This window comes from Crocodylus siamensis, chromosome 1 (assembly GCF_052110815.1).
Source record: "Crocodylus siamensis isolate JL-2025a chromosome 1, ASM5211081v1, whole genome shotgun sequence".
NCBI lineage: Eukaryota > Metazoa > Chordata > Crocodylia > Crocodylidae > Crocodylus > Crocodylus siamensis.
This window is the reverse complement of record NC_143395.1, coordinates 247,036,128-247,061,247: the sequence shown is the minus strand read 5'-3', so window position 1 is coordinate 247,061,247 and position 25,120 is coordinate 247,036,128. Positions and strand designations below refer to the sequence as shown.

At 43.7% G+C, this 25,120-nt stretch overlaps 1 protein-coding gene across 2 annotated transcripts in view; it reads left to right on the top strand.

Annotated features, from left to right (window-relative positions):
- The window catches only part of TMPRSS15 (transmembrane serine protease 15), a 102,775-nt gene that overhangs the window by 64,667 nt on the left and 12,988 nt on the right, over nucleotides 1-25,120 (top strand). For both annotated transcript variants that reach the window (XM_090031628.1, XM_090031629.1), the window contains 3 exons: nucleotides 3,574-3,684; nucleotides 6,026-6,158; nucleotides 20,092-20,187. In XM_090031628.1, the coding sequence (XP_089887754.1) occupies nucleotides 3,574-3,684; nucleotides 6,026-6,158; nucleotides 20,092-20,187 (340 nt within the window). The remainder of the gene's footprint in view (nucleotides 1-3,573; nucleotides 3,685-6,025; nucleotides 6,159-20,091; nucleotides 20,188-25,120) is intronic.

The window sequence follows — 25,120 nt, the reverse complement described above, 5'->3', positions numbered from 1 at the left end:
AAAGAGAAAAATAGCTGTCATAGAGGACAGAGTGTTGCCCTGAGGGGTCAGGCCAATGCTCAGGATCTCAATATTCACTTAGAAAGGAGGGTGTGGTGTACAACTGGACATGCACACATAAAAATCAATTAAACACACAGTCACTAGGTGCATGCAGCCTATTAGGCATACACGCTCACACTACCAGCTCAGGCACATACACTATACACCCCAAAAGTTAGACACTAATTTGTATATCATGCACACAATGCCATACACACACACACACACACACACACACACACACAAGCAACTCAGATAGACACACATTCCAAATAATTAGTCTGTATTCACACACACCAAATTTAGACAGAATCAGTTACCAGTTACCAACACCTGCACATTCAATACACATATGTGGATTACTAATCATATACCACACACACACATACAATAATATATATAGATATATATACACATACATATATGCACATACATAGATGTATTCACTAATTTACACACATACCACCCACCTACACATACACATAGGTGATTTCCTAATTTGGGTGTTGTGATGTGTGTGTATGTATGTATGTATGTATGTGCTTGGTGTACTTGGGTACCTGGGGAAAAGTTAAGGTAAGAAAGGAGAAGTGTAGGGGGTTAAAGTTACCAGGACCAGGATTAGAACTGGTAGATTACAGGGGCCTGGGCTGAAGAACTGAGGCTAAGGGGTAACTTTAGGTTAATTGATCTTAATTGATTAAAAGACAATGCCCAAAGCCTGCAGAACAGAGAAGCATGCCAGCACAGAGTTGGACTGGAGCCAGAGCTATGGGGGAGCTGAAAAGGTAGATGGGGAGAGTAGGGAAAATGGGACTAAGGGAAAGTGTGAGTGTTAAAGAGGGGCTCTGGGTCTGGGGAGCCAGAGGATGGCTCTGGGGCAGCTAGAGAAGTTACAGAGAGTGGCAGTAGGTGCTGGAAGTTGGAGAGAACTTCAGGACAGCTAATAGGAGCTGGGAAACTGCAGGGGGGGAGCCTGAAAACAGAGAGACAGGCATCAGAAAATCACAGGAAAAGCAGCAGGGACAGCAGGAAAGCAAGGAGAAGCTGCAAGGTGGCAGAAAAGGGGAGATGGAATTGGGAGGAGATGGGGAGACTAGCAGAGAGGGCGGGAACTGGAGCTGAGAGAGAGAGAGAGAATGAGGCTGGAATTTAAGATAGGGAAGGGACTGGGATTCAGTAAAACATGACCCAACTTGGGGTTGCAAATGAAGAGTGGTTTTATTGAACAGGGGAGATGGTGACACAATGCCAAATTGGTTCCCTTGCACCCCCCCCCACACACAAACACAATGGCAGCAGGGGTTGGAGAGGCTTGGTGCAGGGGCTGAAGTCCACTGAAGTCCAGGAGGAAAGAAAGAGTCCAAATTGTAGGAGGAGGTATGCACGTAATATCTACCTGTCCAGGCTGGAAAGGGATCCTTGTCCAGTAGATGTTGTCCAGAAGGGGTCACCGGCAGGGCCTCTGGGGTGGATAGATGACGTGAAGCTGGTCTGGTCTGGATGGAAATGGCATTCCCACTGGGTCTGTATTCACTGCCCCCCTTTATAGGGGCAGAGACCATGTGTGACCTTAATGACAGGAGGCATGCCCAGGCAAGGGTCAGCTCCTGGCATACTGAGCAGGGATGTGCAGTTTTGGGTGTCTGTAATGGTGAGAGTTGCTGATTCTGCAGGGTCTTTTGTCTTTCAAATGCTGGTTTTGTCTCTGTTCCTCGGTGAGGTCCGTGGTTCCTGGATGAATCAATGCGAGGTGATGGCCCAGTCATTACAGGCAATTCAGTAGAGGCCTGCTACCATTGTATTTCAGTCATTCCCAATCACTCTCATTCATCGGAGAACCAATTTACATGGGAGTGGTACAATGAATCATACTGTTGCAACATGGGATGCCCAAGCAGAGGACAGAAGATGGAGGCTTGACATATAAAATGAAAACTTGACATGACTTTGGTTCACTTACAAACACAGGCCTAAACCATATAATATCCATATGAAACAATAAAAATCAATATAAAAATGATAATAGTGCAATATACAACAGTAAAAATCAATACAAACCTAATAATAATACAATATAAAACAGTGGATATCCAAAACAAAAAATTTGCTACCAAAATAAAAATGTGTAAAGCTTATCCTAAGTTTGAGCTCACTTATACTTATTTATAGGGAATAGAGAAGGAAAGAAAAAGTCAGAAATGGTTGGGGAAGGGGAGTGAATGCAAAAAAAAAAAAAAGAAAAGAAAAAACTGGGGGTTTTGCTACAAGAGGACAACCGGACTGATAGCCACCCTACCTCCAACCCCACAGTTGACAAGGCTCACGTTGGTGGGCATGGATGACTGGTGCCTCCCAAGTCTGGGGGGCACCAGATCACTGATTGGGGGTGGGGGTCCCCCCACGGCCCCAGCACTTATTGCCAAGCCCAAAATCACTAATGGCAAAACCGGATGTGCACTTCCATTGGTCTTTCCCATCTGACAGCTGGCATTGGCCCGCAGTGCATGGCCAATCTCAGTGGGTGCATGTGGGACTCTATGCATCGTCACTGTTGGTGGGAGTGTTTCCAATGCTGCCCCACTGTGAACCTCATCAACTGCATGGCTCACAGCAGGGAGAATGCTGCTGCGGCTGCTGTGAGCCTCATTGGCTGTGGGCCTTGCAGTGAGGGCAGCTTTGTTGGTTGTGGGGCTCACAGCGGGGGTTTCCTCACTGCTGCTATGAACCCTGCACCTCATGAGGCTTGCAGTGGTGGCAACATTATGCCCTTTGCCATGGCTTCAAGCCCCACACCTCATGAGGCTCACAGCATCTGCAGCATTCTCCCCCATTGCCCCTGCTGTGAGCCCTCTCAGGGACCATGATCCCAGGCTCCCTCTGCATTGGTGATAAGCTGTGATAGGATCTAATGTGCAATCCCACAATTGGACCTCTGTCATGCACGTGTGGCATGGCAGGAGGCACAATTGTGCGGATCATCTGTTAGATCCCATTGTGCCTTTATTTGCATGTACAGAGGGGCCCTTAAGATGCTTACCTTGCGATATGTTAAAGACCTTTAAAAAAAATTGCTAAGAATCTAGATGCAAAATTACGAGTTATTTTTGAATATCTTAGGATGAAATCCAAGGTATGCTAATAGTTAATGGGAGGTTTGCCCTTGACTTCACTGAAGCCAGGATTACACCTGTGGGTTTATTTTTTATATAAATTGTTACACTCGAAGCCAACTCAGAAGCTACTCAGAATTAAGAGAATGCTAGAAATGATAGAAACTAAACAGTGTTATCAATAGCAATATACTTCACATTGCAACACTGTTAATTGCTTCCCTTTCATTCACTTTTATTTATATATTATTGTTATTTTGCAACGTATGTATATTTATATATACATATATTCTAATGGGAGTAGGATACTAGTAAAGAGTCCCTTTTTTTCCCTCCATTGGGTTGGAAGATCTGTGTGAAAGACCAGGCTCGCACTGGAATAACAGTTTTGTTTTCTTTGCTGAAAAAACTATTTTAGAGACCTGTGGACACAATGATTATCGCTGTGGAAGTGGAGAATGTATTCCGCTAGCCAACCTCTGTGACAAACTCAAGCAATGTAAAGATGGCTCCGATGAAGCAGAGTGTGGTAAGTCTCCCTTAAGTGCAAAGAGCTGTCTATGTATTTTTCAATAATAATGACTTTTATGTTTGATTTAAGGAAACAAAAGAAAGATAAAATATAAAGAGCTAGGCCCTCCACTGTTTTAAATCAACCCAGCTCTTAATGGCATGGTGAAGCTGTAGTGATTTATACAAGTTTACAAGTTTAGGTTCTGGCTCAAGGTCTCTGTCAGAGACAGTAAAGAAAGTGACTTGCTCCAAAACCTTGTATCTGTACAGGAAGGTATCCGTGCAAAATGTGGGGAGTTGTCTCTAAATTGAAAGGTGCAGGCTACTTAAAACAGTTCAAGAGCATAACTCTTAAATTGAAGAGTTAAGTCAACAGTGTTAGAAAAAAGATGACTCCTTTAAAAATAATTCTCTTGCTGTTGAAAACTCCAAAATGATTAGTGCTTGTAAACCCATGCCCCAAAATCTAGCACTTCCATGACTGTCTTGACTCCAGCTTCTTTAAGAGAATAAAGGAGAAGACAGCTGTGGGAGCAGGAATTGGACCAGCTTTTCAGAACTGCTCACAAAGTATGTGCAAGTTACAATGGCAAGGGAAGCAACAGCTGCTGTGACTCTGCCATCTGTGAAGCTCCTGTTTACTTCAGCAACCATAATGTGCATATATGCAAACATGGGCAGACCTAGGATTTTGCAAAGGGGGGTGCAGATGGTTGCACACTATTCCATGTAGTACAACATATACTTTTCTCCAGGTAAAAAGGAATTAGAAACTTTACTAATCTTTGAGTGAGCTAGGACTATGTTATTCACAGATTCACAGAAGTTTAGGGCTGGAAGGGACCTCATGAGATCATTGGGGCAGTTTAAGATGAAATTAAAAACAAATATAACTTTACTGGAATAAGTTGGAAACAGTCTGCAGGGTTAAGTAAGAAATATGTTACCAGAAGCAGCCAACAGCCAGAAAGGTAGCTTAATTAGTGGAACATGAAAACTATTAAAAAGGAGAGCTGGTAATTACCACCGGTGGAATGAGGAGTTTAGAAGAATTCACACAGATTTTAATGAGCCATTTATTAAGGAAGTACTAAACTAGAAGTGCAGTATCTAAGGCACATTGATGAGCATGTAGACACTCCCAATGCTGTCTGACTAGAAATGCTGCTGCCACTGCCAAGTTATTAACTTTGGATGGAGAGGTAATGAAAGGGTGGGTGCAACTGGATCTGCTCCTGTATCTAAAGGCAAACATTAACTTTTCTTACTGTTTTAGCTTGTTATTTTTGATGGATGAGAATATTATATATTAAAAATAAGATAAAGTTTTTTTAGTTTAATATTAATATTTTAGTTTAATATTAGGTTAATATTAGCTTAGCTTAGTATTATATATTAAATATTAGCTTAGGTTAGTTTAATATTGTATATTAAAACAATGTAGTTTATAATAAAAATAAAAACGATATTAAAGTATCTTACAGCAAAAGCTGTGAATATAATTATTTAACAAAGAATAGATGAAAAAAATTTTATAAACATTTTGAATGCAGGCATTTTTTAAATATGGCTAAGGTAATCTCTGTCCTATACTGGTATTCTGTACTTGATTCCAAAGATGTTTTTTCCATAGCTTGTTCTAATACCATGTACTAGAATATATAATCTAGTTTCAGGTAAACTGTTTCCAGTTAAAAAAATAAACAAAAAAGCTAATGCAAAAATTGGCTTCAATATTAGTCTGCACCTCTAATAATGAGGTAAAAGCTTAAGTACTGTCTCCTCTTCAAGTTGCTTTTTATAATTTTTCCAAATACTTTTTCTGAATGTTTTCTTCTTCAAAAAGCTTTGATGTTTTGCCTCTCTCAGTTGAGATTTGTGACAAAGCCAATGACAAAATGATGGCATTTCCCACTAGATGAAAACTTCAGTTTTTCAGTCAACTACTCTTTTTATGGTAATCACCAGTTTGGTTGCAATGATACTTAGGTAGCTAAGTCCTTGCAACATGATTTAAAATAAGGTACTGCTGGCTGAGAAAAGGCCTGAAAAGAGGTTGGTTGAAATTTGGGCTTATCATGTCAATCAAACAGCTTTGATGAGGCTTTGGCAGTAACTTTGTTGGACACTGTCTCCCCTCCTCCTGCCCCTGGGATTCGAAATTCAGGAAGATGTGTCAGTGACAGGTTTGCCATCATTCGGCTATATCATCTTTAAGGCACATATTTCCTCTTTGCTGTAAGGCCAAGTAACTGAGAGCTCTGTGGTCCAGTACTAATGCATCTAGTCTATTGTCTGCATTATATTTCCAGTACTCTAGCCTAGCTGATAATTCATATGTCTGTTTTTGTCCATAGTACGTCTGTTTAATGGTTCTTTAAGTGTCAATGGGTTGGTACAATTCAGAATTGAGAATAAGTGGCATCTAGTATGTGCAGATTACTGGACTGAACAGATTTCAAACAATGTTTGCCAACTGCTAGGACTAGGGTAAGTACTATTATTCATTGCCTTTGTCAGTAACGCATTAACACATCTATTGAATATAGAATGCGTTTATGTTTTTCTAGTTAGCTTGACCAACCAAAATATTGGGGGGAGGGGAGGGGAATAAAAAGAATGTGCCCAGCTGAAAAACTGTAGTATTTTGTCCATTCATCCTATTCCTCAAGCAGCATAGTGCCAATTTCTGTGGCACATATCTCTGAAAGAGTTACAGGAATGAGGATGCCTGTTTGAATAAACTGATTGGTTATGCATAAGAATCACTCCGAAGACTATCGCTTTTATGATGATTCCAGAACTTGTGTTAGCAAACAGCAGTCTTCATTATTCAGCTGTCATACTGATGTTCATTTCACATAAATTGAAGACAATTACTTGGTATTGCACAATTGGCCTGACAGTTCTAGTTGTCATTTGACCTTATTGTACCTGTTCAGACAAGAAACTGAACTTCTTTTGAGGCTTGGAAAATAATTTACTACTAAGAAATGACAATCTACCCTTTTATTACCTGCCTAAATAAATGGAAAAGCCAAAACACTGCAACAAAGGCTTCCATAGATTCATAGATACTAGGGTTGGAAGGGACCTCAAAGGATGATCGAGTCCAACCCCTTTCCAGTGGCAGGAAAAAGTGCTAGGGTCAAGGATTTTCCCAAGGATAGAGGTGAGACTAACCAATCTATAGTTAACCAGATCCTCCTTCCTCCCCTTCTTGAAAATAGGGACCACACTGGCACTTTTCCAGTCCTCAGGGACCTCACCTGAGCACCAAGAGTGCTCATACAGTTGTACCAGTGGCTCTTCTATGATGCTGGCTAATTCTTTCAGCATCCTTGGATGGACCTCATCCAGTCCCGCTGATTTAAACACATCCAGCCCCTCCAAGTGTCCCTTTACTAGGTTGGCACTCATAGTTGGTGGGCTGATGTTTCTCCTGCTTCTGTCAGTAATACATTTGAGAGATTTGTTTAGATCCGAGTTCAAGAATACGGAGGGGGAAAAAACTCATTGAAGAGTTCTGCTTTGTCCCTCCTATCTATCACCAGCTGCTCTTGTCTATCCTGTAGGGGTCCTATGCTGCCCTGCTCCTTCTTTTTGCTCCCTGTGTACCTGAAGAAGGACTTTTTGTCGTCCTTAATTTTTGTCGCCAGCGTAAGTTCTAATCTTGCTTTGGCCTTCCTAACTGATTCCCTGCAAGAGCAAGTATACTTCTCCTTGGTAGCTATCCCCTTCCTCCAGAGCATGTATGCCCCTTTTTTGCCCTTAGGCTTTCCTGGATTTCCCTGTTTATCCAGGAAGGTTTCTTGGTCCCTTTGCCCCCTTGTCTATGCAGTGGGATTGCTTCCTCCTGTGCCTGAAGGATTACTTCCTTGAGAAATGACCACCCTTCCTGGACCCCCATTTTGCCAATGCTCTTGAGCTTTAATGCCCCACTGCCTAATCTCCTAAGCACCCTGAAGTCAGACTTTCTGAAGTCTAGTACTTCTTCCCTACTGGTTACTTTTCCCACTCTTTGCCAGATAGTGAATTCAATCAATTGATGATCCCTATCCCCTAGGTTGCCTTGTACCTGTTGTCCCCTGTAGCCAGCACCAAGTCCAGCAAGGTGTTCCCCCAAGTGGGATTGTATACCCCCTGCAACAGGTGGAGAACCTGTATGCTGGTTAAGAACCTGAGTGAGCAATTAGTTCTGGCGGACTGATCCTCCCACTAGATGTCAGGGTAGTTTAGATCACCCACAACAACCATATCTCTTGAGCATACAGCCTCTGAGAGCTGCCCAGAGAATTCCAGGTCTAGCTCATCCTCCTGGTGTGGTGGTCTATAGTAGACCCCCACTACCAAGTCCATTTCCCCTTGACCCCCTTGTATCCTAATCCACAGTACCTCAATTTGGCCCTCCTCTAATCTCATCTTGATTATAGCTGTATATTGCTTCTTAACATAGGGAGCAACACCCCCCCCACCTTTTTTTCCCCACTCTATCCCATCTGTACAACCTATAACCTTCAATGACTACTGCCCAGTCATGAGTAGGTTCCCACTAGGTTTCCGTTACCCCAACCAGGTCAAAGTTGTTGCTTGCAAGCAGGAGTGCAAGCTCCTCCTGCTTGTTCCCCATGACACATTAGTGTAGAGACATTTAAGCCCCCTAGTGAGTGACCTTGGTACCCCCTTGTCCTGATGTCTGTCAGGCCCCTTAGTACTTACCTGGGCTGATCCATCACATAGCTCATGGTTCTCGATGTTCATTACCTAACTGAAACCACACATTTCTGGAAATTGCACGAAAGAACTTTGTCTCATTGATATTCCTAACCTCATTTTCTCACCACAGAGACCTAACTAAGTCTCTGAATGTTTGTGTATGATAATTACTGACCTGGGCCTCCACAAATTATTGATCTGGGCCTCCTGGGCTTACTTATTCAAACATGTCTTATTTCATCTATCCAAAGCCAGCTTCTTTATAAACCACCTGTCCTGAGGGTGAAAGAATCAAATCTTATATATTTTTCTGTTGTGGGATATTGATAAGTTTATTACAGGGTTATATAAAAGAGCAATCAGCACATTATGAAATATTAGAATATGCAATAAAGCTGTACAGACTACATGACATCCCCAAGATCCTTCTGCAAAATATAGGTAAAATGCAATTCCAACAATTTTAGAAAAGCTCCCAAATATATAGAGAACCTCAGAATTTTGTTTGTTTTGAGGGGGTTTTTGCCTTTTCAGGTCACTTTGAATTATTTCACATATTCCGTTGTAAAAAAAAGTTTTAAAGTTCTAAACTTCCCTTGCCGTAACTTGAGACTGTTGCTCCTTGTTGTGTCATCTGCCACCACTGAGAACAGTCTAGCTCCATCCTCTTTTGAACCCCACTTCAGGTAGTTGAAGGCTGCTATTAAATTCCCTCTCAGTCTTCTCTAGACTAAATAAGCCCAATTTCCTCAGCCTCTCCTCATAAGTCATATATGCCCCAGCTGCCTCACTATTTTTTGCCTTCCACTTGATTCTCTTCAATTTGCCTACATCCTTTCTGTAGTAGGGGGCCCAAAACTGAACACAGTACTCCAGATGTGGTCTCACCAGTGCTGACTAGAGGGGAATAATTACTTCCTTGGACCTACTGGCAACACTCCTACCATTGCAACCCAGTATGCCGTTAGTCTTCTTTGCAACCAGGGCTGGCTCAAATTCAGCTTACTGTAACCGCCCCCCGCCCCAGGTCCTTTCGTGCAGAGCCACTGGCCAGCCAGTCAGCCCCCAGCATGTAACAGTGCATGGGATTGTTCTGTCCTAAGTGCAGGATTTTGCACTTGTCCTTGTTGAACTTCATGAAATTTCTTTTGGCCTAATCCTCCAATTTTTTTAGGTCACTCTGAATCCTAGGCCTACCCTCCAGCATAACTTCTACTTCCTCCCCCCTCAGCTTGGTATCATCTGCAAACTTGCTGAGGGTGCACTTTATGCTGCCTTTCAATTCATTGCTGAAGACATTGAACAAAACCAGACCGACTCCTGGGGTACTCCATTTGATACTTGCTGCCATCTAGACATTGAGCCATTGATTATTGATTACCCTCTGAGCCCACCACCCCCACCAGTTTTCTATACACCTTACAGTCCATTCATCCAGCCCATACTTCCTTAGCTTGCTTGCAAGAATGTTGTGGGAGACCATATCAAAAGCCTTGCTAAAGTTGAGGTATATCACATCCACTGGTCTCCCCACATCCACAGAGTCCGTCTTCTCATCATAGAAGGTAATCAAGTTGGTCAGGCATGACTTGCCCTTGGTTAATCCATGCTGACTGTTCCTAATCAGCTTCTTGTCCTCCAAGTGTTTGAGATGAATTCTTTGAGGATCTGCTCCATGATTTTTCCAAGGACTGATGTAAGACTGACTGGTCTGTAGTTCTCTGGATCCCCCTTTTTCCCTTTTTTAGATATGGGTACTGTGTTTGCCAGAATCTCCTGGATAAAGCAGTAACACAGGCAGGGTAGAAGAAGCTGGTGACAGCAGAAAGGTTTTGCAAATCATTTGCCACTGGGGATATCTTCCATCTCACCTTTTCCCCAGCTGTGCCACGGCAGCTGAAAAGATGAGAGTGAAAATAAACAGACCTTTGAATACAGCATTTCCAAGTATTCTGTGTGCAGGGTACCTAGTTTAGTAGCTCAGATAGGACACATAGGTAACCTTATAAATTTATCCCTTTAAGAAAATCAATGTAAATTTTGGGCAGGAAAACAAAAATGTAGTGCAAGATGAGATAAACATCTCCAGTTACCCTATAATGAAGGATGGAGGGAAAACATAATCCTGAAAATTTTCTTGTAATGTGGCATTTCAGCCCTACTAGTCTGCTTGAAAATGGGTTGAGAAGCTCCTGATGAATAAGAGCACTTAAATATGGTGCATAGATTTACCTGTGCATGTAAACAGAAACACATGGAAAGAGGGGCAGCTGGAGTGCCAGCATTACAAGTAATGGAGTAAAGAAAATGCCAGTGGTGCACTTTGAAATAAAACACATTTCATGTGCCTTAGTTCAAAGTACCTTGCCTCTATTTTCTCAGCATGGGGAGGTGCTGCACTGGTGATGCACGTGATACATGGGCACTTTTAGTTAGCACCATAAGCTAATTAAAAGTGCCTGGCACTGCATTGGAAATGCATGTAAAAATATCCTTAATTCCCACTGATTACAGCAGGAATTAGGCATTATTGGATCAAAGAGACTAAACTGCTCAGCAGATTAGGTCAGGGAGGTCTCTTTGAGGCAGCACTCAAAAGTAATGGTGAGCGCCTTCCCACTATGAAGCACATTACAATGATGCTACAGCCTCTTCCACCCTTGATAATTACCAGCTTCAGCTAATCCATCATTAGGCTGGATATTTATATTTATTCTCTTTCTTTTTATGTATTCATTAACTCCTAATTTCCCTGTTAAGTCTCCTCCCCTGCCACTACAAGATTTTTGCCAGTTTAAACCAAAAGCTCCTAGTTACATACCTGCTTTCTGTCATTTTGCTCTGTGAGAGTAGATGCTTGCTTGCAGTTTGTCATGCATATGCTTGTGCTAAGCTTTCAAAGGCTGCCCCCCGCCGCCGGTTCCAACTCCCCAGGGAGTTGTGGGTAGGGGGTGAGGCTGGAGCACTGAGCTGGGGAAGGGGGTTTTAACCCCTCTTCCCTGGCCCCAGACCCCATCCAGAGTTTGCCCGGCAGGCAGTCCTTCTCATGCTTCCCCCCACACCGCCAGCACCCCAGGCAGATCCAGCTGTGGTCCCCATCCCAGTTCCCCTCCTCCCCACCCTCTTGTCAGCCAGCCCTCACTGCTCTGGCTAGGGGGCAAAAGGCTAAGGCCAACCCTGCTCTCTTTCAGCCATTTTGAAACTGGTTTATGTGCACTGAACTTCTGTTTTATTATAGGTTTTAACTGGGTTATGTGTAACTTCTGCCCCTAGTCCTAGAGAGTCTGAGAACCATTTTTGGAGATTACCAAAAAAATCTGTGTTTTGTGAATTTTGTTTTGATAATCCATTTCAGATTGGTTATATTTTGTAAATGCACTTATTGGCTAACACCTTTTTAAGAGGCCATAAAACCTCAGGAATAGCAAAAGCCTAGTTTATGTGATCTGCTTGTGGCTTGTTGGAAGTGAACAGCAGTGGTGCAGATTACAGCTCTGTTAGGAAAGCTGAAAGCTAAGGGGGGAAGAACTATTTCTTCAGTTGTTGGCAGGAAATGGAAGAAAATTGTTGCTAGGAAAAAAATATTTTTAGATTTCTAAAGTGATATTGCAGAGTAGGGACATATAAAAATGTATATTTAACAGTGTAGCAAGAAAGGAAGATAGAAGCCAAAAGTAACATTCTGTCTAAAGCAGGATCATCTTTGTAAAAATGTAAACTTTAGTAATCGAGGTCTGTTGGGAAACTTGGTTCCCACACACATGAACTTTTTGCTTGAGGCAAAAAAACAATAACTGATGAAATCGGAAAAATCTGGCCTTTATGTGGAGGAAAAAGTCAATCAGAGGACAGTAGTCACATCTAATTACCCTTATTGTGACCACAGGACAGTTTTTGCTTAGCAGCAAACTGCAAAGTAAAAAGAAGTTGAGCAGGTTCTTGTCCCTATACAAGCAACTCAGTTCATTTCCTGTATCATCCCTGTGGTTTGAGAAGAGATTCACTCTTATACCACAGCAGATTCTCACTGTCAGCTCACCTTAATTAAACTCTGACATCCTCCTCAATGCTTTTTGTGGGTCATGATTCTGGTTGCATACCTCAATAAAATGTCACCGATAGATTGATTCATAAAATTAGAGATGTAAAAATTTAACTATTTTATCTGCCCACCTTCCAGTGCTGGATTGTCCCCTACAATGTATTTTTGTTGCTTGTTATAGTCTATCTTTATGTTTTGGGTGGAAGATGTTCTCATCTGCTTCATAGAACTATTTCATAGTCTATTTTAATTATAGTTCAGATTTGTCAATGTCTGTCATATGTTTTTATGTATTTTAATATCTACACAATGTTACAGCAGGATCTGCTGAGTCCTGCTCCCATTAAATGTTGAAGTAAATAAAATTTCTCTTCTCACCTGCAACCCAGTGATTACAAAGTTAAATTTGATTTAAGCCAGCGGAAAGTGGATTCGATTAGAGTGAAGACTCAGCAGGAGTTGTTGGGTTTTTTTTTCAAAAACTGAAGGAATACTAACATTCAAGACTTTCAGTACAATTTATAACCTAAATTCTGGCCTCTCTTACGCTCTGTGCAGTTGCACTGACTCCATTGCCAACCACTGAATAACAAACACTATTCCCCAGCAATTCTTCAGTTTTTAAAGGATATCACTCATCCAGGTAATAGCCAAATGAAATCCTTAGTTTGTTTTTTATGATACTAGGCCAGCCAAAAAGGGATGACTGCAGATGCCTTTCTGATGAACTTCTGAAATAAAGGAAGGGCTTAAGGAAAACACAGGGCCTTATATTTAAACACGGGATGAGGGAAGGTGCGCAGGTATTGCCTCAACTATTACTGGCAAAAGATATCAGGTAACTGTATGCACAGATCATGACAGTAGGTTTCATGTGTGATCATTTTTGCGTATAAATGTAACCATGTGTTAAATATACAGTTGCACATCAACTTATTCTAAAGGAAATGTCATCAGCTAAGTATAGACATTCAAAAAGCCCAAGGTGGAACTCATTCAATCTACCCAGGTTATTCAAACCTTCATAGATTGAATCACGAGTGAACAGAAGACACATCTTCTCATATAGGTGGGCATGGGGGACGTGCAGATTTCATAGATTTCATAGACATTAGGGCTGGAAGGGCCCTCGGAAGATCACTGAGTGCAGCCCCCCGCCCAAAGGGCAGGAAGTCAGCTGGAGTCATAGGATCCCAGCAAGATAAGCATCCAATTTACTCTTGAAGGTGTTCAGTGTAGGTGCTTGAACCACCTCCGATGGCAGGCTGTTCCAGACCTTGGGGGCTCGGACAGTAAAGAAATTCTTCCTTATGTCCAGCCTGAAATGGTTTTGGAGGAGCCTATGACCATGTGACCTTGGCATCCCTTGGGGCACTCTGGTGAACAAACGTTCCCCCAGGTACTGGTGGTCACCCCTGATAAACTTATAGGTGGCCACCAAATCACCCCTGAGCGTGCGCTTTTCCAGGCTAAAGAACCCCATGGCTCTCAGCCTGTTGTCATAAGGTCTGTTTTCCTGACCTCTGATCACACGTGTGGCTCTTCTCTGAAGCTCTCAAGCTTCTCCACATCCTTTTTGAATTGTGGAGCCCAAAACTGGATGCAGTACTCCAGCTGTGGCCTCACCAAAGCTGAGTAGAAGGGGAGAACAATGTCCCAGGATTTGCTTGAGAAGCATCTATGGATGCAAGCCAGCGTTTTGGTCGCTTTACTATCCACAGCATCGCATTGCATGCTCATGTTCATCTTGTGGTCAATGATAACGCCCAAGTCTCTTTCTTCAATAGTGCTAGCCAGCGTAGCACACCCAAGCCTATAAGGATGCTGCAGGTTTTTCTTCCCAAGGTGGAGAACCTTGCATTTTTCAGTGTTAAACACCATCAGGTTCTCATCCGCCCATTTGCTGAGCCTGTCCAGGTCAGGCTGGATCACCTGCCTGTCTTCTGGTGTAGATGCTTTGCCCCAAAGCTTGGTGTCATCAGTGACCTTGGCCAGTCCACTTCTGACTCCAGTGTCCACATCATTAATGAAGATGTTGAACAACATGGGTCCAAGGACCCATTGGGGGATCCCACTGGTCACAGGACGCCATAATGATTGAGTTCCATCAATTACTACCCTGTGGGTCTGACCACGGAGCCAATTTCCCAGCCAGTGGATCGTGGTGGACCCAAGGCCACAATTGGCCAGTTTTGCCAAGAGGTGATCATGGGATACCAAATCAAAGGCTTTTTTGAAGTCAAGATATATGACATCAGTCTCTTCTCCCTTGTCCAGGTGATAGGTCACCTGGTCATAGAAGGAAATGAGATTGGTCAAGCAAGACCTACCCACAACAAACCCATGTTGGCTATCCCTTAGGATGTTGGCATTGGCCAGTCCATTAAGGGCAGCCTCTTTAATAAAGTTTTCTAAGACCTTCCCCAGGATAGAAGTCAGGCTGATGGGCCTATAGTTAGCCAGATCCACTTTCCTCCCTTTCTTAAAGATAGGCACCACGTTGGCCTTCTTCCAGTCTTTGGGCATTACACCAGAGTGTCAGGAGTTCAAAGATCTGTGCCAGATGCTGGGCTATGACGCTCGCCAGCTCCTTGAGTACCCTGGGGTGTAGATTGTCAGGGCTGGCTGACTTGAAGGTATCCAGCTTCTCAAGGTGTTCCTTCATGAGGTCAGCATTAATGGAGGGCAAGAGATCTCCCTCACCCAGACCTCCCTGATCCATAGTGGGCATGGGTGTCCCATGGGACTGATTAAAGACCGACGCAAAGTACCCATTTAATAGGTTGGCTTTTTCCCAGGCTTCAGTTGTCAGTTGCCCCATACAATTGTATGTGGTTCAGCAGGGGTCCAGTGTTGCCCTTGCTTTTCCTCCGGCTCCCCACATATCTGAAAAAGGACTTTTTATTGTCCTTGATGCTCAAAGCTAGTTGGAGTTCAGTTGCAGCCTTGGCTTTCCTGATTTGCTTCCTGCAGGACCAGACCTGTGCAGAATAATCCTCCTTGGAGGTGAATCCCAGCCTCCATCCTTTGTAGGCCTTTCTTTTTAGCCTCAGGAAGTCTGCTAGATCCCTGGAGAGCCAAGGGAGCTGCTGTGCCCTTTTGCTGCCTTTCTTCTAAGATGGAATAGAATTAGCTTGTGCATTTAGAATTGCTCCCTTGAAGAGCAACCACTCTTCTTGAACTCCCCTCTCCCTGGGGTCATGGTCCATTAGGGCCTCACTGACAAGCCTCCTGAGCTTGTCAAAGTCAGCTTTCCTGATGTCAAGGACTTGCCAGCTTTACGGCAGATGATGAAGGTGATCAGCTCATGGTCACTGTCACCCAGCTTCCCATTGATCACTAGATCACCAATTAGGTCATCCCCAGTACCCAGTACCAGGTCGAGCAGTGCTTTACCTCTCATTGTCCCATAGACTTCTTGAGTAAGGTAGAGGTCATCCACGCACAAGAGGAAGTTTTGCGACCCCTCGGATGTTGCTGAGTGATCCTCCCATGAGATGGGTAATTGAAGTCATCCATGACAATCGTGGTCTTGGAACATGAGGCCTCAGCCAGTTCCTGGGTAAACTCCTGCTCAAGCTCTTAACTTTGGGTGGGAGGTCTGTAGTAGACTCCCACCGTTGTCCACTGGACAACATGCTGTGCTGTGTTCCCCATGGATTTTAACCCAGAGGGTCTCCAGTTGTCCGCCCTGGTCACCAATATTAGCTTGCAGGGATGCATAGCTTTCCTTTAACATAGAGAACTACACCCCCACCTCTTTTATCTACACAATCCCTCCTGTACAGGGTATAGCCATCTATACCCATGGTCCAGTCATGGGTGGAGTCCTACCAGGTCTCATAATTATGACGTCATAATTATTTGCATTAAGCAGGAGGACAAGTACCTACTGCTTATTCCCCAAGACACATTATACAAACTGGTTTAAGTGACTGGAAGCCAATTTAAACCTGCAGCAGCCAGGGGGAGCTCTAGACTCCCCATGGCTGCTGACCCATGGGCTGGTGGGGAGAAAAAGGCCAAGAGAAAGCTGTCTCCTCACCTAATACAAAATAGGAGGGATCCTGATGTGCACAGGGCAGGAGAGTTGCTACTGCAGAGCTTCCCCATCTGGGGCAGATCCCAGACAGCTTCCAGTTCCACAAAGACTCCTCTGGGACCTAATCCTCCTCCTCCCAGCTGTTTCCCAGTCCTGTGATCCAATTCTGCCCTCCCACCCACCCCTAAGCTGTTTCCCAGCTTCCTGCCCTGATCCACCAGTGGGGCAGCTAGCAAAGTGCCCCCAGTTGGGTGTGCATTCCCCACTGGGCAGGGGCTCACTGCTAGCTGGCCCTTTGATAGGACAGCTCCTTGCCATCGCTGGCTGAGCAGTGATTCCCCGCCCAGATGGGGGCTCACTGCTAGCTGCCCCACTGATAGATCTCCAGTCTCAGCGCTGCTCAGCTCCCTGTGGGAAGCCAGGAACCCCAGAATGCTGGGATGGGAGGGACCAAAGATGGACCTGATTGCTGTCCTTATTGGCTCCTAGTTTCTGTGTGAGCTAGGAGCTGACCAGTGCCAGGACCAGGATGCCTGCTGATGTGGCTGACCTGGAGCAGATTTGTTCCCAGTGAGCATCTGCACAAGTCCTACTGCACAGTATCTACTAAACTAACTGCAAAGTAGACTAATGTACATTATAGTATCTTATTAGTACTGTTACTTAGTGATGTTTTACTGCACAGTACATTAGCCTACTATGCAGTAAAGTATCTCATGTAGACATACCCACAGGCATAGAAAAGTTAGAATTATGTCTATGCTACTTTCTTTCCAACTCTGGGTCTTGCAGCAAAAAAACAAAACCAAAATTAGAGACCAGAAATAGTCTGAAGAGCTTAAGACCAGCAAGTAGCCTCAGTAGAGCTTAAGAGCAGCTGCCTCATGAGAGGGAGGAGAGGATGGATGCTGAAGTTGTTCCAAACTTTTCAGGGATACTACTGACCAGTCTACTCTACCTACAAGTTTGTTCTCTAGTGCCCCCTGAGAAGTGAATGGATTAGGCAGACTCAGGATCAAGAGGGAAGTCATATAGAGATATCTTAACTGATTTTTCCAAAATTGCACATCAAGCCCATGCCAGAAAAGCAGAGAATTAAATAAGAGAGCCCCCTCCCCCCACTCAGTCCCACACTAACCCTGAACACTTTCTTCAATAGGTAAGCATGTAGTCACAATTTTAGAAACTTCCAAAAGTCTGCTTACATCTGGATGTGGTCCATTATATTAATGAATTATATTTAAAAAGTAGAATATAAAAGCAGTCATAATTCAACATAATCATGGCTTTTCTTCTTTATTTAAAGAATTGTCTGTAGTTTCTGAGTACTGGTCAGAGCTCAAGAGCACAATAAAAGAATTTCTTCCGAAGAATACCATGAAAACTTTCTGAGCACACATGATCTACATCTTGTCTGTGCTAGATATGTTCATTCATCTTGAATCAATGAATTTGGAGAAGCTGAGAAAATGAGGTCCTGAATCTACACAGTAAAACATTAGTAGAGCAGCAAATTTCCAAGAAAGCCAGTTGTTTTCTTATCTTTTTTTAGGACTAATGAAATAGAATAGTATGCCATAATTACTTTTTAATGCATCAGTGAATGTTCAACAGACTATGGATCAGGATGTGCCTGTTTTCATGTCCATTTCTAGGTTTTTGAAATCAGCAAGATATGTATATATGTTCCAATAAATAATCCAATAAGATAATCTAAAGAACTAACAGCAGTCAACTAACTTGTTATAATATCTGTTAAATCAAGAAAAATAATTGAAATTCTGACTCAAAAAAATTGGCTTAAACTTGATTTCAGGTAGTGAAGAAAGTATTAGGAACTACAGAAAAATTGAGGGGAATAATCTACAGGTTTGGCACCTGTAAGCCAGAAAAATGAGAGGGGGACTAGGCATCTCTACCTTACTTACTTTGAGAAGTAGAATAGGTATTAAAAATGTCTTTGGTGCATATTTTGTGACCATTGGAGAAATGACAGAATATGTCCTATTGAAGAATCTCTTAAACCAATCTAATTAAAACTAAGTGTTTCAAGGTATCATGATCTAAAAGGCCAAATAGGATACAGGTCAATAATGTAAATTAATGCCCAAACTCATAACTTCAATGGGTCATACTTTATATTGGTAAAAACAGGCTGTGTTCACTAATGAAAACAAGCAAAAACTCAGTGGAGTTGTTTTGTGGCACTTTGGCATCTTTTACAAGTCAAGCAGGGAGAATGTACCATCTGCAGTTCAGGGCAGAATTTGATTCAGTATATCTTGCTATGACTCTTAGCCTCCTGTGACTGCCTGGAAGGCCAAGTAACTGATAGAATACAATTTTTAAAGTGCATAGTGTGTCATTATAGGAAGACAGCCTGAGAAAAAAAGAATTGGATAGAAAAAATGGCCCATAGGACAGGTATATTTCAATCATGAATTTCATTTTTAGGAAATTAAAAGTGAACTGTCTGGTGTTTTAATGTGCATGCAACTACAAACAGGACCAAATATAAAAAGACTCAGTGGGCGTGTCTAACCATGCACCTATAAGGTGAAGTAAGACCATTAATGTTGCATTAGTTGCCATATTTAAGACATATTAAAGATGGGTCTACATGTGCCATATTTAAGGCAATTAAGGATGGGCAACTTAGGGTGATTTAGCACTAAATTTGATACCTGCATAAAGCAAATATCAAATTTAGGCCTGATTAGTTAACTCATCATAATCCACGTGTAGATGTGGTACAGCACTTTAACACTATGTCAGCTGTGTTGGCCACAGCTGAGCCTGGGGGGCCACACACTGCCACTTGACAACACCAGGAAGTAAAAGTTTGGGGTACTTTTGCAGCTGCTAGCATCTCCTGCCCAAAGGCAAATGCATGAGGTTGCTGGCTGGGCAATGCTGTCCCTGCAGTGGCAGGATTCCTTGCTTTCCACACAGGATTCAGGTACCCTTAGAAGCCAGTGCTGGGGCTCATACCTGAGACAGCAGATGGCTGGTGCTGCATCTGAGCCCAGCACACAGTGTGGCTTTCCCTGGTCCAGCTACCTCCATTTCAGGCAAGCACCTGGCTTCCCTGATGGCAGGACACTCCTGGGGGCTCTGCTCAGCTCAGCCAGGGCAGGCTGGGCATCAAGTCCCCACCTGTGTAGCACCCAGTCTGCCCGGGCTGAGCCAAGCAGAACGGCCAGGAGTATCCTGTCAGCAGGGAAGCTGGGCACTTGCAACCCCGTGCCTCTGCCTCAGGGTGGGAAAGATGCTAGTGGCTGCAAAATCACCTGCCACTTTTACTTCTTGGCAGCGGTGCTCTCATCTGCTGGGAAAGAAGGAACAAGGGAGCAGATTAGAGTTGACCATAAGGGGAGCTGTCCAAAGTGCTGACTAGGGCAGGCTGCAAAGCCATGTTAAGGTGCCTTAAGTCATCCACGTGTAGACACACACCTTAAGTTAAAGTGCATTGAGTTTAAGCATGCATAAATTAATGTGTAGATGTGCCTAGTATTTCAGGAAATACATGCTAGTGACATAATTGTTTCTGAAATAGTTTTCATTTAGAGAAACAGAACAAACATCTGAAAATCTTATTTTATTTTATTTTTTTTGCTTCATAGGAATGTCAATACATCATCAACCAAGTTATCCATTGGAGGTGATTCATTTGTAAAAATCACTGAAGCAGAAAACCACACTGTAATAATGACACCAAGGTAAGGATTGATGTATTATTGTCACACAAAGGATTAAATGAGGAAGGTGATGATAATAATAAAGATAATACCTGTTAGTACTTTGCTTAAGAGATGGTTGACCTAATATTTGGGGCACTGGACAGGAAATATGAAGGTCTGAGTTCCACTGTTTCTTTACCACTGATTTTTGTGATCTTTGGCCGAGATTATAACTATGTCTGCATATAGACATTTGGTGAAGTCAGCAGGGAGGTTAGATCAAGTTAAAATGCCCACCCAATCTAATGTAAGTTGGGGTGGGGTGGGGAGGGCTACCACAGGGGGCTGGTGGAATCAGAGGGGCAAGCAGGCTCAGAGAGGGTGAGGGGGTCTGGATGGGGATCAGGGATCAGTGGGGCAAGCTGTGTTCATGGTAGAGATTTCAGGGGAAGCCAGGGTCTACAGGAGGGATCAGGGAAATTGGGGACAGGAGGCATCCATTGGGAGGCTTGGGGGTAAATGGTGGTTGGGAGAGTCTGGGAGGGTTTGGCAGGATCAGGGGGGACTCATGGAGTCCACAGTGGGGATAGGGAGGCTCCCTTTCCCACCACCTAGGACTACGGGTTATATTTAGCCCTCCATCCCACCCATCCTTCTAAATCCCATCCATTTTAACCTCCCTCAACCTCCCCAAATATCTGTATACAGCCTATGTGTTTGGTACCATCTAATACTAACTATGGCCTCTTGGGGCTTCTGTGTTTAAAAAAATACTGTCATGCATACTTATCACTTTTCATTCATAACTCTCTTAAGTGTTTTAAAAGAATGTCAATATTATTATCCACATTTGGTAGATGAAGAACAACAGCCAAGAAAGTTTTATGAGTCCCAATGGAGTGATCTTTGCATTAGGCCATTCTTCTCATCTATGTAAAATGCTTAGGAAAAACTAAAAGTTCTGGTGGTTTAAGATCAGTCCCTAAAAGGACACTGACAAACATGTAAATGTTTAGTGCAAACCATAAATGAGCCAAATCTTTCTCTTCCCAGCTGGATATACTTTAAATGGCCCTAATGAAAATGAAATGAATGTTTTAGGGTTCTTTCCCAATTCTTTGCTCAATGAAATTGAGAATGTGGTAGATTATATCCTAAACACTAATGTCTCTCACTGTAGATTATAGCAAATGTGTCTCTGTCATGTCCTATATCTCTGTCATGACTATTAGCTTTTTTATAAACAGATTTAGGAGTTAATGGTTACATAGTATTATATTCATAAGAGGTCCTAAAGGTTTAGGCCCACCCAGAAATGAAGAAATGATCAGCTCAGAAAAATGCATCATGGTCTTTTGGCTTCTCCACAACCAACTGACTGTGACTGTTTTTTTTTAATGGATTGGAGACAGATCTATTTGTCATCTGAACTGGGAACAAGAAAGGTGGACACCCATCATCTCCCCAGTTCTGTCCTCCATTTTTTAGCTGCCATCCTGGTTTTTGTTATGGACTACCTCCCTTTCAGAATCAACACTGAATACTAAACAGATGGAGGGCTCTTTGGTCTAGGATATTTTCATTTGAAGACAAGAGAATCCAAAACAACCACCCTTGACCTTCAATATACTGACAGTTGCTTCGTCCTTCTGCATGCTGGGCACATCTACACAAGACGCTTTCATGCTCAGTAGAGAAAATTATTATGCAGTAAGCATCCATGTCTATCCTTGCAGATGCTTTTACTGCACAGTAAATTGCTCTACTCTTGAGTAAATTTGCTATCTGCAAATGCAAGTAGCAAATTTACTTACAATTAGTTACTGTGCATGTGTAGACACTGAGCGGGAGCAAATTTGCTCTCAGTCAGCCCCATTGCAAGGGGGCCAACCTCAGGCTAGACTCAGGGCCTCAAGGCTGGGAGCCTCTCCTGCTCCAGGGCTGGATGGGCTCTGTACCTGCCCCAGAACCAGGCCTTTAAAAGCCTGAGCAAATACTGGGGCACTTTCTGGCAGCCTGTGGCCACTGCATCTCCCAGGACAGGCCCCAGGGCAGCTGCAACAGCCTGCCTGCACATCAGCTTCTGGCACTGCATTTCCACACAACTGCTAGGGCCACTGCTGCAGACACATGTCAGGCCTGGAAGCACCTGGATCCACCTGCAGTCAGCTTGTGGCTTCAAGGTTCCATGGCAGTGGGCCCCAGATAACCCACAACAGCCTGCCTGGACCCTGCCCCTGGTGTCTGGCACTGCAGCCCAACATGCCTGTTTGTCCCATGCCATGACCCTGTGCTGGGCACTGCAGGCAGCTTCCCAGGCCCACCAGCACTGGGGAAGGAGGGACAGGGTCTCTTGTTGGGAAAGGAGGGAGGAAGGGGGTATATGTCTGTGGATGGGAATAAACTGCTTTTGGAGAACTGTCCACCATGAGCATGGTGCTGGGGTGTGCAGTGGGGCTGAGGTCTATAGATGGCTGTCCAGGCAGGCTGCAACAGGGGAGTGCAGGAGGAGGTAGTTGGCTAGAACCTCTCCTAGCATCCTGGCCCCTGCTGATGGGTGTCCACCTTGCAGGGGAGCCTGCCAGGGCCAGCACCATGGCCAGCAGGAGCCCAGGGTGGTGGACATCATTAATGGGGCAGAGGCTGGAATAGCCATGGCACAGGGAGGGAGAAGCTGAAACAAGAGAGCCACCTCATGCTGTATGCACACTCTGCACACTGCTCCCAGCCAGAAAAACATCTGACCAGGGAGCAGCATGCAGGGCTGCCTTTTAAAGATGGCTGCCATCTACAGTCATCTATGGCCAGAGCCTCCAGCACCCCCTGGTGTAGGCAGAAGCCTGGTGCAGGGCCGCAGGGAGCAGGAGCAGTCTTCTGCTAGGAGCAGCAAATCTTCTCCCATGTCCCTGCATGTGTAGATGCATGGCCAGGAGAGTTTACTCTAGAGTAGTTTACTCTAGAGTAAAATGCTCCCAGATTATTTGCACGTGTAGATGCGCCCACTGAGGAGAACCTCTAGACTGCACTAAATTTCTTTTCAGAAGCCTACTGAACTTTGAACTTCTCTTTCAACACTGATAAATTTAAAGTTCTCTATCAGCCTGCTCCAGGCCAGGAATATGACTTGTCTCCTCAAATTGTCACCGAGGCAAAGATCCTGGAGGTAGTTAAGATCTTGCCTTATCTCAGTAGCTACCTCTCTCAAAAAGCAAACACTGATGTGGACATCCAGCACAGAATTCAGTGTCAAAATGCCTCCTTTGGGAAATTCCATTAGTGTGTTTTTATTGCTTGCAATCTCCAGAAAGACACCAAGATCCAGGTTTACAATGCAGTCATCATTCCCATTCTCAGGTGACGATCACCCTCAAATTGAGGGATTGCTACTGATCATGATGGCTATAAAGTATATTTAATTTGCTGTCAAATGTGTTACCCACTGTGAGAAGACTGTTACATTTTATGCTATAAGCACACTGTGTAACTCCCAAATATTTATCAGTCTCACAGGAGGCTGTAATAAATTAACTTTTTCAGCCATTTTCCATCTTTTTTTATAACAACAATTGATATATTTTAAAGAGCAGTCTCTGATTTCAAGATGTCTTCTGTTAGGCACAGAAAAATGAGGAGAGCAAGAGGACATGGAAAAGAACATTAATCCTAATTTTTTTACAAAAATAGATTGCTTGCATAGTGAAAGATATGGATAGGGATTGCTTTATAGGGTGAGACCATTATATCCTAAGGAAGTTGTTCTGTAATTGATTGAACAGATGATTAGAATGTGCTTATTTTAAAATTGACCATGGACCAGTATCCATGGACCAGTTCCAACATTTTGCATTCAGATGTTATTCAGACAAAACTCCTGAAGTCAATGGGAATGTTGATTGATTAAGCACCGTAAGATTAGATCCAGAAATAAATCTACTATTCTTGTCTGATTCACTTGGGTTCCTGGCAGAAGGATAACATTTGTATTGGGCAAAGTCTTACCATAAAGGCATTGCTGAAGTGTAGTCCTAAACAGTTCTTAGGACAATATCTCCCCAGCAAGTTTGTTACTAACAGTTCATAGCCACAGATACCTCCCAAGAGGAAAGAGTCACTAGTTTTATAATACGTTAGTGTCTCTGCCCACCCCAAGAGCCATTTATATTGTGACAAAATTGCCATGGAGAATGAATGGGGGAAAGGCTATCCACATGTGTTTTGCCTCTTTAGTATCTCAGTGGGAAAGCAATGCAATAGATTCTCCTCAGCTACACAAGTGGTAGCCAGGGGAATGATAAAGGGGAAAGCAAGTTTAACACCAGGCTCCAAGCTGACAGCTCTGAAAGAAGTCAAAGCTGGGACCTATTTACTTGAAATCCTTTCTGTCATATCAGTTAGTGAGTGCTGTTAGTGGAAAAGAGATCCCAGTGAGCCTCTATCCCAATTCATAGCTCCTGCTGCTGGAAATGGAGAGAATAAGAAATTATCCAACATGCTAGATGTTGCATCAGCATGAAAGCAGCTCTGCACCCTGCTGAATGAGCTAATATGCTCTGTCATGCAGTCTGCTTGTTTGCATAAGACAGGAGTTTTCATCCTTTTTTTAATAAGTGTACCCCTGGGAGCCAGACCGGGTGGAGAGGCGGGCACACTGCCAAACATGGTGCAGTGGTGCGGGGTGGTGGATGGCAGCAGCGGTTGCCGTTGCATGCACATTTCCCTCCCCACCCCACCCGACCAGCTAGGTGGTGCTTGTGTGGCCCACAGAAAGGTGCTGCTGCCCTCGCCCTGCTCTGCCCTGAACCTGCTCCTGGGAGGTAGCGGTGCTCTGTCCCTGCCTGCCTGCGCATACTCCCTAGGGCCTTCCCAAGTACCCCTGGGGATACATGCACCCCCGATTGACAACCCCTGGCATAAAGGGTAGATTGTTCATGCATCTTCTGCATCCTGTTATACTGATGTATAGTACTTTTAT